Source organism: Thunnus albacares, chromosome 18 (assembly GCF_914725855.1).
Source record: "Thunnus albacares chromosome 18, fThuAlb1.1, whole genome shotgun sequence".
Lineage (NCBI taxonomy): Eukaryota > Metazoa > Chordata > Actinopteri > Scombriformes > Scombridae > Thunnus > Thunnus albacares.
Window position 1 is genome coordinate 119107 of NC_058123.1, and position 15894 is coordinate 135000.

At 44.6% G+C, this 15894-nt stretch overlaps 2 protein-coding genes across 3 annotated transcripts in view; one reads left to right on the forward strand and one right to left on the reverse strand.

Moving 5' to 3' along the window:
* Nucleotides 1-2322: 2322 nt before the first annotated feature.
* On the forward strand, nt 2323-4167 carry cdc26 (cell division cycle 26 homolog). The gene is made up of 3 exons (XM_044332752.1): nt 2323-2406; nt 2827-2948; nt 3851-4167. Exons 2-3 carry the CDS (start codon nt 2868-2870, stop codon nt 4061-4063), a joined length of 294 nt encoding a protein of 97 aa, XP_044188687.1. The 5' UTR covers nt 2323-2406; nt 2827-2867; the 3' UTR covers nt 4064-4167.
* A 3169-nt stretch (nt 4168-7336) lies between these two features.
* fer (fer (fps/fes related) tyrosine kinase) overlaps nt 7337-15894 on the reverse strand; it is a 38224-nt gene continuing 29666 nt past the window's right edge. For both annotated transcript variants that reach the window (XM_044332750.1, XM_044332749.1), the window contains exons 16-20: nt 11783-11877; nt 11537-11660; nt 10799-10953; nt 8911-9033; nt 7337-7799 (exon numbers count right to left, since the gene is read on the reverse strand). In XM_044332750.1, the coding sequence (XP_044188685.1) occupies nt 7663-7799; nt 8911-9033; nt 10799-10953; nt 11537-11660; nt 11783-11877 (634 nt within the window). In that variant the 3' untranslated portion in view covers nt 7337-7662. The remainder of the gene's footprint in view (nt 7800-8910; nt 9034-10798; nt 10954-11536; nt 11661-11782; nt 11878-15894) is intronic.

Sequence of the window (15894 nt, forward strand, 5' to 3'; positions counted from 1 at the left end):
AACACAGGAAGCAGCGACTGAAGGTGAAAATATAGTTAAAGATTTAAAACATAAATAGATGAAAGACACAGACGTGACTGTAGCTCACAGTCTGATCAATAATGTGTTTGCTGTGTTGTGTTTCTCTCATCTCAGGGTGAACAAACTCACTAAACCCGTTTTCTGAAACAGGCCTCAGGTGAGAAAGTAACATGTGGCCAGTAAATCCCAGTAACTCCAGTCTGTAAACCTGCTGGGATGTGTTGGCCGGGTGAGACCAGCTCAACATGTCGTCATCCTGAGAACATGATCCATGAGCTGCAGCTCTCTGCTGGTTTACTGCTGGGGGGGGGGGGGGGGGGGGGGTAAATTACTTATTTCACTATCAGAATTGATCCTGAGGTTTTACTGTAACTAACTAACTACTAACTACTGATTAACAAAAACGGAAGCAGGTCAGAGAACAAGAAGGCTTCGTACTAAAATATGAACCAATACACTTATCAAACAGAGTGATTAGAAATAAAGTCTCTCTCTAATATAAACCTGCTTCCAATAAAGACCAATATAGACCAATATAGACCAATATAGACCAATAAAGACCAATAAAGACCAATATAGACCAATATAGACCAATAAAGACCAATAAAGACCAATATAGACCAATATAGACCAATATATACCAATAAAGACCAATAAAGACCAATATAGACCAATAAAGACCAATAAAGACCAATAAAGACCAATAAAGACCAGAGGTCTGAACCATGAAGCAGGTTCAACATATCCAGGATCTTCTGGTTATCTGGCTTCACTGAGCCTCACATTGTCCGTCCAGAACCAGAACTATGAAGAACCAGAACCAGAACAATGAAGCTGTTACCAACCAGCTCAGTAACTGTGGTTAACAGCTACGAGCGCGTTCATGTGAAAGAGGCGGGTCGTTAATAACGAGAGCGTTCATGTGAAAGAGGCGGGTCGTTAATAACGAGCGCGTTCATGTGAAAGAGGCGGGTCGTTAATAACGAGAGCGTTCATGTGAAAGAGGCGGGTCGTTAATAACGAGCTCGTTCATGTGAAAGAGGCGGGTCGTTAATAACGAGCTCGTTCATGTGAAAGAGGCGGGTCGTTAATAACGAGAGCGTTCATGTGAAAGAGGCGGGTCGTTAATAACGAGCGCGTTCATGTGAAAGAGGCGGGTCGTTAATAACGAGCTCGTTCATGTGAAAGAGGCGGATCGTTAATAACGAGAGCGTTCATGTGAAAGAGGCGGATCGTTAATAATGAGCTCGTTCATGTGAAAGAGGCGGGTCGTTAATAACGAGAGCGTTCATGTGAAAGAGGCGGGTCGTTAATAACGAGCTCGTTCATGTGAAAGAGGCGGGTCGTTAATAACGAGCTCGTTCATGTGAAAGAGGCGGGTCGTTAATAACGAGCTCGTTCATGTGAAAGAGGCGGGTCGTTAATAACGAGAGCGTTCATGTGAAAGAGGCGGGTCGTTAATAACGAGCTCGTTCATGTGAAAGAGGCGGGTCGTTAATAACGAGCGCGTTCATGTGAAAGAGGCGGGTCGTTAATAACGAGAGCGTTCATGTGAAAGAGGCGGGTCGTTAATAACGAGAGCGTTCATGTGAAAGAGGCGGGTCGTTAATAACGAGAGCGTTCATGTGAAAGAGGCGGGTCGTTAATAACGAGAGCGTTCATGTGAAAGAGGCGGGTCGTTAATAACGAGCTCGTTCATGTGAAAGAGGCGGGTCGTTAATAACGAGTGACGTCATCAGAACCATGAATGAAGTTCTTCATATGAGATGAAACAGTGAAACCAAGAACCTGCAGATTCAACCAAGTGAAATGTAAACGAGCCTGTAATCATACAACAAACACTAGAAATCATAAATAAATAAAATACATGTAAAGTTCAAGGAAATCCAGTTAAAAGTCAAGTTTATTTTAAAAAAAGTTCGATAACTTAATGTTTCCAAACTTGATGATAAATAATCCTGATCTCATTATTGACCAAAATAATAATGATTATGATTTTTAGCATAATCGATTAGCCCTCGTTTACCCTCCAGCTGCTGATCAGATTCTCCACAGTCGCTACGTAAAGAAGCTAATGTTAGCATTAGCACGCGCACCACGTCACACACACACGTCACACGCAGGTGAGCACGTGCTCTGAAGGTTTATTAGCTGCTCTGAGTTTTCAATGTTTGTGAAAGTTTTACTATTTAAAGTCATTTAATTGAATGAAACTCACCGCGCGGAGGCACGAAGCTGCTGCGTCCGTCTGCACCATCTGCACATGCGCAGCAGCGCTCTGTTCCGGATGTAAATACGCAGCAGCTTCCGGATCAAAGGTTGTTCTTCCGGCGAGAGATTATTACCACGGTCAGTTATCTTCTGTTACCTGACGCACACATACAGGTATTGATTATTGATTTAATACTTATGACGTCAGAGAGCCACATTAATAATGACGGGTTAGTTCTTCTTCGGTGGTAAAAGCAAACTGACTGTAGATCAGCTGATGTGTCGTGTTAACATGACAGCGATGCAGCTTAGTGTTCAGTTCATGATGTTTCTGATCAAACAGTTCGATCTCTGATCAGCAGATTTGATCTGTAGTTAACAGTTCGTTTCATTTTAGAGGAACATTAACAGATGTGATTTCCCGCCTCTTTGTGAGCAGCAGAAACACAACAACAAACAACAACATGATGTTTACATGTTGCAGCAGCTTTCAGCCTCCTTCATAAAGAAAACGTGATCGACATCAGATTATTGATTCTCTCCCTGCGAATCAATTAAACACAGTCATTAATTACCGATCACTTTGTGTCCCAGGTTTCCCGACTGAAATAAAACCACAGAAGAAGAAACAGAAGATGTTGAGGAGGAAGCCGACGCGTCTGGAGCTGAAGATCGATGATACCGAAGAGTTCGAGAGCGTCAAGAAGGAGCTCGAGGTTCGATTCAATTCTGTAAACTTTATTGTCTCAGAGGCTTCATGTAAACGGGGGGGGGGGGGGGGGGGGGGACGGACGGACGGACGGACGGACGGACGACTTCCTGTGAAGAAGAGCTTCTTCTTCTTCTTCTTCTTCTTCAGGTGTTTAGATGTTTGTGACACGTGACTGTTATTGATGATTAAAACTGTTTAATAAACAAACAGTTCAAGTTAAAACTGATTACAGCAAATATTCCTGTTGAGGTCAAAGGTCGTTTCCATTCAGTTTGTTGTTTTTTAATTTGCAGCCATAAAAATCTTCAGTAGATATTTTGTCACTTTTACTGAGATGATAATAATTGATAAGGACCGATACTATTGATAAGGACCAATACTATTGATAAGAACCAATACTGTTGATAAGAACCAATACTGTTGATAAGAACCAATACTGTTGATAAGAACCAATACTATTGATAAGGACCAATACTGTTGATAAGAACCAATACTATTGATAAGAACCAATACTGTTGATAAGAACCAATACTATTGATAAGAACCAATACTGTTGATAAGGACCAATACTGTTGATAAGGACCAACACTATTGATAAGAACCAATACTGTTGATAAGGACCAATACTGTTGATAAGAACCAATACTATTGATAAGAACCAATACTATTGATAAGGACCAATACTGTTGATAAGGACCAATACTGTTGATAAGAACCAATACTATTGATAAGGACCAATACTGTTGATAAGGACCAATACTGTTGATAAGAACCAATACTATTGATAAGAACCAATACTGTTGATAAGATTCGCTCAGTGTTTCATGTGTGGATCCAAACTCGCTGTGACATCATGGTGTGATGTCATCATGACATCACCCTCTGAGGGCTTTTATCTTTTTTTAGGCCAGGAAGCGTCAGCGAGAGGAGGCGGAGTCAGGAGGTGGAGTGGGCGGGGCTTCTGTCATCAGTGTGGACATCATCGGGGGCGGAGCCTCAGCCTCAGCCTCTTCCTCTACAGCGGCATCGAGGGCGGAGCTTATCAACGAGCGAATCGGATACAAGCCCCACCCCAAACCGGCCACGCTGCCGACCTTATTTGGAAGTTTACAGTTTTAATAAAAATCATGTTTGTTTGTTTCAAGTTTAAACTTCTGAGTTTCACCACAAAGTTTATTAAATAAAATGTTTTTGCAATTTTGAAATAAAAAGCTGAAAATGAAGCAGTGACAGTTATTGATTAATATTATTTATTATTCATCTTTAAACTGAGGATTGATGTAAAGTGAAGTTTGAACAGAAAATGTGATCAGATGTTTTCTGTTCAGTCTTCAGACGACAGTTTGATCAATAATGAAGAAAAGTTCAGTTATTTTCTAACATGAAGGAATAAATATTATTATTATTATTTAATAAATATCTCTCATGCAGCTGTTTTATCATCACGTCTGTTAATCGATCAGATTATTGTTTCTATGCAGTTTTCTGGTTATCTGGCTTCACTGAGCCTCACATCGTCAGTCCAGAACCAGAACTATGAAGCTGTTACCAACCAGCTCAGTCAACTCTGGTTTAACAGCTACGAGCGCGTTCATGTGAAAGAGGCGGGTCGTTAATAACGAGCGCGTTCGTGTGAAAGAGGCGGGTCGTTAATAACGAGCGCGTTCATGTGAAAGAGGCGGGTCGTTAATAACGAGCGCGTTCATGTGAAAGAGGCAGGTCGTTAATAACGAGCTCGTTCAAAAAACCAAACCATCTGAATATGTCACATAACAAACTTAAAGTAACGTCAGACTGTTTCTGCTGCTGAAGCAAAGAGTGTAAAAGTATTTAATGACTGATGATTTATAATCATGGAGCCAATTAACAGTGAGGATTATTGATCTCTGGTGTTTATCTGCAGTTGTCTGATGTTATTCTGACTGCAGCCATGAATCAGAGAGTAAAATCACTATTAAACTATTAAAATATGTGTTTAGTGTCGTAAACGATCTCCGTTTGTTAGAAGCTCTGATTTAAAATCAGAAACACGGAACAATAAAATGTTTCTACTGATCTATAAAAATATATATTGATCTTTTTTACTTTTCACTTTATTGTAACTCGGGACTTTTGTCCATGTCGGGATCCTGTAGGAAGGATGACGCTTTATTTCCAGTGATCTGATTGGTCAGTGGTCGGGGTGTTGATCCTCTGAAGTTAACCCGTTACCATGGTGATGAACCCCGCTAGGACGTGAACCCTGAAAACCCAAAGTTACACCTGAAGTTACCTCAATAACCCCAAACCTGCTTCATAGTACAGACCTCTGACCTCTGGTGACCTTTGACCTCTGACCTCTGGTGACCTCTGACCTCTGGTTTCAACACCTGACTGTCATTGCAGGATCAGCTGTAAGTAACACCTGTTGGTTCATCACCATGACAACACAGCTGATTGAATAACAGGCAGGATGTCGGAGCTTCACAACCTTCAGGAAGCTGAACTGCAAACAAGATGAGTTTCTACTTTAGTGCAATAAAAGTGGACAATAAAGTTGTTTAGATTGTTTTTGATAAAGTTTCAATAATTTGATCAGAACTGCAACAATTAATCGATCCACTGAAAATGATTAATCAGCAACTATTCTGATAATCAATAAAGTCCAGATTCTTCAGATCTTTGACACATCTGATGACGTCATGGACTTCTGGAAACATTGATCCACATTTTTCAATATTTTATGTATCAAACAACTAATTGATTAATGAGAAAATAATCAACAGACTAATCAATAATGTAAATAAATGGTTAGTTGCAGCTTTAATGAAGAAACTCTGAAATAATCAGAATCTTAAACTCATTTTCACATTTAGAAAAATAATTTTAAAGTCACAAAATATTAAAATAACGGCAGTGATGTCATACAGCAGTGATGTCACACGGCAGTGATGTCATACGGCAGTGATGTCACACGGAGCGTCTCTGTTCTTATGATTTGTTTTATTTTCATAATAAATGCTACAATAATATTTTCATAAAGAGCTTAAACAAATAAAAACAGACGATTAGTGTTTGAAGCAGCAAAAAGAAAAAAACAGTAAAAACATCTTTAGTTTATTTACAGTAACAGTCAGTAGGAGGCGCTCTGGAGCTCTGACATCACTAACAGTTAGGCTCCACCCTCTTACCATCAAGGAAGTGATGTTGACCAATCAGGACTCACGATTCATTTACACCTGTAACAACCACCTCGCTCTGTTTCATAGTTTTCATTTTCAAAAGCTCCAAAGTTATTTCAGTTACCATGACGACCAGGAAACGATGAAGAGGAGCTGCTTCTGCGTCGCCGAACGCCTCGACTTCAAAAACCTTCCGGTCAGAAGCGCCGACGTCAGTCACGTTTTTTTCTGCTGTCCAATCAGATGAATTGAGAGGCGGGGCCATGACGGACGAGTTTCCTTCACTGCAGAACAACAGTCGGGCTGACGTCAGCTGATTCAGCGGTTGCCTGGCAACAATCGTTAAGTGCTGATTTTATTCATTAAACTAACGAGTCCCTTCGTTAACTTACTGAATTCTTCTCCCACATTAAACTCAAAAAATAACTTTTTAAACTTGTGGACAAGTTTGTTTTCATTTTCAATCCTTGAACTCTGATTGGTCAAAAACTACTTCCTGAAAAACAAACCAACCCGACGCTGTGGTGGGCGGGGTCAGCGTGGTGATTGACAGCTGCTGTTTCAGAAACGGAGGATCATAAAAACACAAAATATAAAAACAGAATAAATAAAAGTAGAAACAATCAGTTTATATTCATGTAAAACATCAGCAGGTGAGAAGAAAACATGTCTGTTGCCATGGCGACTGCAGCTGTTTGTCATGTAAAGCTCACATACATGACCAGGAGTGTTCGTTTAATAAAACTGTGGGAGGGGCTTTAATCAGCTGACTGATGGATTCATCTAACGAGTCTCACCACCATCAAGCTAAGCTCTTAGCACCGTTAGCTTAGCTTAAACTCACTTCCTGTCTGAGCGACACGTTAGTGTTCTCTGTTCTGTTTTAGTGTTCCGACGGCTACGCTAACCAGCTGCATCCATGCTAACCTGATCACCTGATCACCTGACAGGATCACCTGACAGGATCACCTGAACATTAATCAAAGGTCAGCTGGTTGCTAATTGCTAACAAATTAGCATGGACAGGAAATTGCACTTATGTTTATGATAAAAAACATTTTTAGACGCCAACAGACGTGACGGAGACGTCGGCAAGTGTTTCTGAAAAGACGTCATCGTCACGGCAACCTGCTGACCACGCCTGATGTCTCTAAAACATGAAAAAACTTCTGCTGAAAATGTTACTGAACTTCCTGTCTGATGATGTCATCACTTCTTGATGGCGGCGAGGTGTCTGATGATGTCATCACTTCTTGATGGCGGCGAGGTGTCTGATGATGTCATCACTTCTTCTTGATGGCGGCGAGGTGTCTGATGATGTCATCACTTCTTCTTGATGGCGGCGAGGTGTCTGATGATGTCATCACTTCTTGAATGCGGCGAGGTGTCTGATGATGTCATCACTTCTTGAATGCGGCGAGGTGTCTGATGATGTCATCACTTCTTCTTGATGGCGGCGAGGTGTCTGATGATGTCATCACTTCTTCTTGATGGCGGCGAGGTGTCTGATGATGTCATCACTTCTTCTTGATGGCGGCGAGGTGTCTGATGATGTCATCACTTCTTCTTGATGGCGGCGAGGTCGCGCTGCAGCTCGGAGAACTTGGGTCGTTCTTCGGGGTTGTACTGCCAGCAGCGCTGCATCACTTTGTACACGTCGTCGGGGCAACGCTGAGGACACGCCATCCTGTAACCTAGCGACCAGGAGGAGAGAGAAGTGGAGTTAATGTTGCCATGGTTACTGAAACACATTTAACGTTCTTCATGAAACTGAACAGGAACAGAAACTGTTGTTATTTTAACGGAGGCGCCGAGTTAAAACCTGCTGCTGCTACAAGCTGAACTCTCCCGTGACATCACTGACAACAGGGGGCGGGAAATACGGACGAGATCATCCGGACAAGTTCAGTCCAGTTGTGTTGCGAGTTCTGTCCGCCATGCGTGGACTTCCTGTGTGTGGACGCGTGCGTTTATGGGATGTAAGCTGCATCCGGCTCTGACGTTCTGTGACTGTCAGACGGATCAGCAGGTGGACGATGCTGCGAGATGCAGCTGCATGTGTTTGTGCTGATGATGCAATCAAGACAATAATTAATGTGTTAAACATGTTAAATATGTTCAATATGTTGATATCATGTCGCCGTGGCGTCCACAAGGTTGAAGAAGCATCTGGCTGCGCTACACTGTTTTACTTTCTAGCCTGAACACTGTAATGTTACTGACATCTACTTATTTTCATTCACTGAGTGTGTAGTGGATGGTTCTACTGGTACGTGTCATCCCAGTGTGTTTGGCCACTAGAGGCCAGTATTGCTTCATTTTGGACTGGTTGTCCAGCGTCCGTTTCAGATATACGACATGTTGATGTCGTCCACAAACGACCTCCAGTAAAGTATTCTGACAACGAGAGAGAACCCAGTCAGCGACCATCGCGCACAGCATCCCCTACAGTTTGAGTTATACTGGTTAAAAACCAGTCAGTTATGGAAAGATCACTGTTTGAGATATACTGGTTAAAAACCAGTCGTTTAACGGCACTAAAATGTCCAGTTAGGGGTCTACAAGATGTCCGCTGCCCCCCCTCCGATAACGTCTCCTCCTGTTAAAATTGTGTTTATGTACCAATAGAACAAACCATTATCAGTATGGAAAACCAGTCCAGACCAGCAGCCTGAGGACGACTGGGACAGAATCCTGTTCAGTGTGTTTATTCATCTGTTTCCATGAGTCACAGTCGCAACTCGTTAGTGCTTTTTAACGAGTCTTTATTGAGTGACTCGTTAACTGACGTCTCTTGCTGTTTACCTTTCTCCACCTGCTCTCGGGCCTGCTGATTGGTCATCCCAGGGTAAGGACACACCCCCAGGCTGAAGGTTTCCCACAGTAAGATCCCGTAACTCCACACATCACTCTCTGAGCTGTAACGACCTGCAACAGCCAATCACAGGGCAGCCAGCCAGTGTGAGACAGGTGAAGGACAGGTGAAGGACAGGTGAAGGACAGGTGAAGCACAGGTGTAGGACAGGTGTAGGACAGGTGTAGGACAGGTGTAGGACAGGTGAAGCACAGGTGTAGGACAGGTGTAGGACAGGTGAAGCACAGGTGTAGGACAGGTGTAGGACAGGTGTAGGACAGGTGAAGCACAGGTGTAGGACAGGTGAAGCACAGGTGTAGGACAGGTGTAGGACAGGTGTAGGACAGGTGAAGCACAGGTGTAGGACAGGTGAAGCACAGGTGAAGGACAGGTGTAGGACAGGTGTAGGACAGGTGAAGCACAGGTGTAGGACAGGTGTAGGACAGGTGAAGGACAGGTGTAGGACAGGTGAAGGACAGGTGAAGGACAGGTGAAGGACAGGTGTAGGACAGGTGTAGGACAGGTGTAGGACAGGTGAAGGACAGGTGTAGGACAGGTGAAGGACAGGTGAAGGACAGGTGAAGGACAGGTGAAGCACAGGTGTAGGACAGGTGACGCACAGGTGAAGGACAGGTGAAGGACAGGTGTAAGACAGGTGTAGGACAGGTGAAGGACAGGTGAGGGACAGGTGAAGGACAGGTGAAGGACAGGTGTAGGACAGGTGTAGGACAGGTGTAAGACAGGTGAAGGACAGGTGAGGGACAGGTGTAAGACAGGTGTAGGACAGGTGTAAGACAGGTGTAGGACAGGTGAAGGACAGGTGTAAGACAGGTGTAGGACAGGTGAAGGACAGGTGTAGGACAGGTGTAAGACAGGTGTAGGACAGGTGTAAGACAGGTGAAGGACAGGTGAGGGACAGGTGTAAGACAGGTGTAGGACAGGTGTAAGACAGGTGTAGGACAGGTGAAGGACAGGTGTAAGACAGGTGTAGGACAGGTGTAAGACAGGTGAAGGACAGGTGAAGGACAGGTGTAAGACAGGTGTAGGACAGGTGAAGGACAGGTGAGGGACAGGTGTAGGACAGGTGAAGGACAGGTGTAGGACAGGTGTAGGACAGGTGTAGGACAGGTGAAGCACAGGTGTAGGACAGGTGAAGGACAGGTGTAGGACAGGTGTAGGACAGGTGAAGCACAGGTGTAAGACAGGTGAAGGACAGGTGTAGGACAGGTGTAGGACAGGTGAAGGACAGGTGAAGGACAGGTGTAGGACAGGTGAAGGACAGGTGTAAGACAGGTGTAGGACAGGTGAAGGACAGGTGAGGGACAGGTGAAGGACAGGTGTAGGACAGGTCAAGGACAGGTGTAGCACAGGTGTAAGACAGGTGAAGGACAGGTGAAGCACAGGTGTAGGACAGGTGAAGGACAGGTGTAAGACAGGTGTAGGACAGGTGAAGGACAGGTGAGGGACAGGTGAAGCACAGGTGTAGGACAGGTGTAGGACAGGTGAAGGACAGGTGTAGGACAGGTGTAGGACAGGTGAAGCACAGGTGTAAGACAGGTGAAGGACAGGTGTAGGACAGGTGTAGGACAGGTGAAGGACAGGTGAAGGACAGGTGAAGGACAGGTGTAGGACAGGTGTAGGACAGGTGAAGCACAGGTGTAAGACAGGTGAAGGACAGGTGTAGCACAGGTGTAGGACAGGTGAAGGACAGGTGAAGGACAGGTGTAGGACAGGTGAAGGACAGGTGAAGGACAGGTGTAGGACAGGTGTAGGACAGGTAAAGGACAGGTGAAGGACAGGTGTAGGACAGGTGTAGGACAGGTGTAGGACAGGTGTTACCATAGTTAAGAGCCTCTGGAGCCGTCCATTTGATGGGAATCTGTTTGAGTCCAGATGAAGAATAAACTCCGTCGTCTTCCTGTCGACTCATCCCGAAGTCGCTGATCTTCAACACGCTGCCCTCTCCCACCAGACAGTTCCTCGCTGCCAGGTCCCTGTCAGACAGACAGGTGAGAGATAGACAGGTGAGAGAGACAGGTGAGACAGACAGGTGAGAGACTGGTGAGACAGACAGGTGAGAGATAGACAGGTGAGACAGACAGGTGAGAGACTGGTGAGACAGACAGGTGAGAGATAGACAGGTGAGACAGACAGGTGAGAGACTGGTGAGACAGACAGGTGAGACAGACAGGTGAGAGACAGACAGGTGAGAGACTGGTGAGACAGACAGGTGAGAGACAGACAGGTGAGAGACAGACAGGTGAGACAGACAGGTGAGAGACAGACAGGTGAGAGACAGGTGAGAGACAGGTGAGAGACAGACAGGTGAGACAGACAGGTGAGAGACAGGTGAGACAGACAGGTGAGACAGACAGGTGAGAGACAGACAGGTGAGAGACAGACAGGTGAGAGACAGGTGAGACAGACAGGTGAGACAGACAGGTGAGACAGACAGGTGAGAGACAGGTGAGAGACAGACAGGTGAGACAGACAGGTGAGAGACAGGTGAGACAGACAGGTGAGAGACAGGTGAGACAGACAGGTGAGACAGACAGGTGAACAGGTGTTAGTATTTACCTGTGGATGCAGTTCTTGCTCTCCAGGTACGCCATGCCGGCTGCAGCATCGACAGAGAAGCGAAGCAGCTGCTTGGTCTTCAACTCGTCCTTCTTCTTCCTCAGGAAGGACAGGAAGTCGCCTCCTAACGGACACACACACGCTTCAGAACAACACACACTGACAGGAAGTCGCCTCCTAACGGACACACACACGCTTCAGAACAACACACACTGACAGGAAGTGAAGTGACGGAGCTCCACCTACCGGGAACCAGCTCCATGACGATGTAGATCGGCTGCCTTTGCGTGCAAACGCCGATCAGTTTCACGATGTTCGGGTGGTCGTACTGCTTCAGGATCCTGCAGCCAATCACACACAAGCGGCATGTCAGAGCGGCCAATCACATGACAGCAGCCAGTTAAGCACAATTCAACAAAGACTCACAAAAACTAAATTGATTATCTCTTCTAAAAAAAAAAACAGGTTGGAACCATTCAGATATCTATTTCTGCACTTTATGTCCATCGGAGTGCAAATCAATACTTGTATAGATTATTGATTTCAAACACGTCTTTTAAAGGTTCGTTCTGACAGTCAACATCTAAACTACGTCACGTCTCATCTCTAGTTCCAGTAATATCATGTTGTTGTGATAAATGTATTTGCTCCTCAGAGGTTCTTTTTTATATAAACTGGTATTATTTTAAATGATTGATCCTCTGAAGAAATGTTTTTAGGAGGTTTTAATTGTGCAGAAAATGACGTAGTAGATAGAAATAACAATGATCCTCACGCTGCTTCATACGATTTCTCATTTAGTAAAAACTCAGTGTGGTTGATGTCTGGAGAGAATCACGCCTGGTTGCACAGCAGGGATAGAATCATTCCATCGATTTTATTGCTTTAAGCATCATTTTAATGTGTTTAAAGGGTGCAGAATAATACCTGCAGGTTTTACACATCATTCAATGCTTATTTGAAATGTTTTTGTTGCAAATATTAAACATTAAAGTGCAAACTGGCGTTTTAACGCTGCCTCGTTTATGGATGTTAATTTCAAAGACACGTTTATCTTCTTTGAGACGACGGCGGGATTATTAGATATATGAATGATCTAGTGATGGAAATAGTAGAAACTCAGGGCTCAATAGACTCGACAGGAAGTCAGATCAAATTGAGATCATCAAATCCAAAAGAGCCGCGCTGGCTGATCTACTGGGAGCTGGAGCACTGGGAGCACTGGGAGCACTGGGAGCACTGGTCTGGCTACTCTGATGAACTCTCCATCAGTTCTTCAGTTTAGAACAGAAAACGGAGCAAACAAACGTACGTCCTGCGCTCGGAGACCGGACCTCCGCTGACTGAGCCTCCTGCTAGACTACTATAGCAGTCGTTCTGCTGTAATCTCTCTAAGAAGAAGAAGAAGAAGTGCAGAGCATGGAGGGGGGGCGAGCCCCCGGGATCCATGGACGTCACGTCACGAGTTCTTTAAAACTTTCTGTGCTGAGCTGTGTGATGACATCTGAAGCATCTTTAATGACACTTCATCACCACAGAGCTGCAGGAGAGCGATCCCGACACCCGTCTCTCTGTGCTGATTATAAACGGCTGTTCCTTCGCCAACAGGCCGAGACAGGTGATGATCAATCTGTGATCATATATCATGACTCATCTCTGGACTTGGAGACCGGTCTCTTCTCATTGGATCAGGAGAAGGCGTTGGACCTTTGGAAGCTCGGCTCCGGTTTCATCATCGCCATGATCACAGTAATGTGGATGTTTGAAAGTGCGTAGAGAGATACGGCAGCGTTGTTCTATGTCAGGAACGTTGTCGGGAACGTTGTCGGGAATGTTGTTGGGAATGTTGTCGGGAATGTTGTTGGGAACGTTGTCGGGAACGTTGTCGGGAACGTAGTCGGGAACGTTGTCAGGAACGTTGTGTACAATAGAACCACTGTTACATAAAACACTTGTACAGATGTTCTGGTTTCATCTTATTGTAACAGAGAGCATGTTTTATCTGTTTTATCTGCTAACTCTGATGATCTTACTGTTCTTATTAAACAACAGGAAATTGACAGATTAGAAAAAATTGTGACCAAATTTGGAAACGTTTCAGCAGCAAAAGTAAACTGGGAAAAAGTGAAGTTCTGACAGTGGGAAGCTGGTCTTCTGGTCTTCTGGTCTCCCGACACAGAAAAGCAATGGTTTGAAATATCTTGGAGTTTTTCTGGGAGATGAAGATGAAGTGAAGAAGAGTGTTGATGGAGTAAATGGAAATGGCTTTTACCACAAATGTCATATTGAGGCCGAGCATTGATTATAAAGATGTAAACTGGCATCGATGGCGCCACCTACAGGCTCACTGCAGGGATACGATCTGTTGACTTGTTCTGGGATAAACTGGGAAGAAAGGGGACATGGTTTAGTGCATCTTTCCAGTAAAGAAGCAACTTTTAGATTCCAGTTTGTTCAAAGTGACCTTACAGGCACAGGTGATGTATAACGGAGAAATCTGGACAGTTGAGGGTCAGATGCATCTCGGCTTGTACGACTGGATGGATCACCTACTGGATGGATTACCTACTGGATAGATTACCTACTGGATGGATTACCTACTGGATGGATCACCTACTGGATGGATCACCTACTGGATGGATCACCTACTGGATGGATTACCTACTGGATGGATCACCTACTGGATAGATTACCTACTGGATGGATTACCTACTGGATGGATCACCTACTGGATAGATCACCTACTGGATGGATTACCTACTGGATACCTACTGGATAGATTACCTACTGGATGGATCACCTACTGGATAGATTACCTACTGGATGGATTACCTACTGGATACCTACTGGATGGATTACCTACTGGATGGATCACCTACTGGATGGATCACCTACTGGATAGACTACCTACTGGATAGACTACCTACTGGATGGATCACCTACTGGATGGATCACCTACTGGATGGATCACCTACTGGATGGATCACCTACTGGATAGACTACCTACTGGATAGACTACCTACTGGATGGATCACCTACTGGATGGATCACCTACTGGATGGATTACCTACTGGATGGATTACCTACTGGATATATTACCTACTGGATATATTACCTACTGGATGGATCACCTACTGGATGGATCACCTACTGGATGGATCACCTACTGGATGGATTACCTACTGGATTCCTACTGGATGGATTACCTACTGGATGGATCACCTACTGGATGGATCACCTACTGGATGGATTACCTACTGGATGGATCACCTACTGGATGGATCACCTACTGGATAGATTACCTACTGGATGGATCACCTACTGGATGGATCACCTACTGGATGGATTACCTACTGGATGGATTACCTACTGGATAGATTACCTACTGGATGGATTACCTACTGGATGGATTACCTACTGGATAGATTACCTACTGGATGGATCACCTACTGGATAGATTACTTACTGGATGGATCACCTACTGGATGGATCACCTACTGGATAGATTACCTACTGGATGGATCACCTACTGGATGGATTACCTACTGGATTCCTACTGGATGGATTACCTACTGGATGGATTACCTACTGGATGGATTACCTACTGGATTCCTACTGGATGGATTACCTACTGGATGGATCACCTACTGGATGGATCACCTACTGGATGGATTACCTACTGGATAGATTACCTACTGGATGGATTACCTACTGGATGGATCACCTACTGGATGGATCACCTACTGGATGGATTACCTACTGGATGGATTACCTACTGGATAGATTACCTACTGGATTCCTACTGGATGGATTACCTACTGGATGGATTACCTACTGGATGGATCACCTACTGGATGGATCACCTACTGGATGGATTACCTACTGGATGGATTACCTACTGGATAGATTACCTACTGGATGGATCACCTACTGGATGGATTACCTACTGGATAGATTACCTACTGGATGGATTACCTACTGGATGGATCACCTACTGGATGGATCACCTACTGGATGGATTACCTACTGGATAGATTACCTACTGGATGGATCACCTACTGGATGGATCACCTACTGGATGGATTACCTACTGGATGGATCACCTACTGGATGGATCACCTACTGGATGGATTACCTACTGGATGGATCACCTACTGGATGGATTACCTACTGGATGGATTACCTACTGGATGGATCACCTACTGGATAGATTACCTACTGGATAGATAACCTACTGGATGGATCACCTACTGGATGGATCACCTACTGGATGGATCACCTACTGGATAGATTACCTACTGGATAGATAACCTACTGGATGGATCACCTACTGGATGGATCACCTACTGGATGGATTA

What these genes read in the sequence shown, in the direction of transcription:
- cdc26 (XM_044332752.1), top strand. Translation starts at nt 2,868, where the DNA reads ATGTTGAGGAGGAAGCCGACGCGTCTGGAGCTGAAGATCGATGATACC. An exon ending in GCGTCAAGAAGGAGCTCGAG is followed by an intron (nt 2,949 to 3,850) that starts GTTCGATTCAAT and finishes ATCTTTTTTTAG; the next exon opens with GCCAGGAAGCGTCAGCGAGA.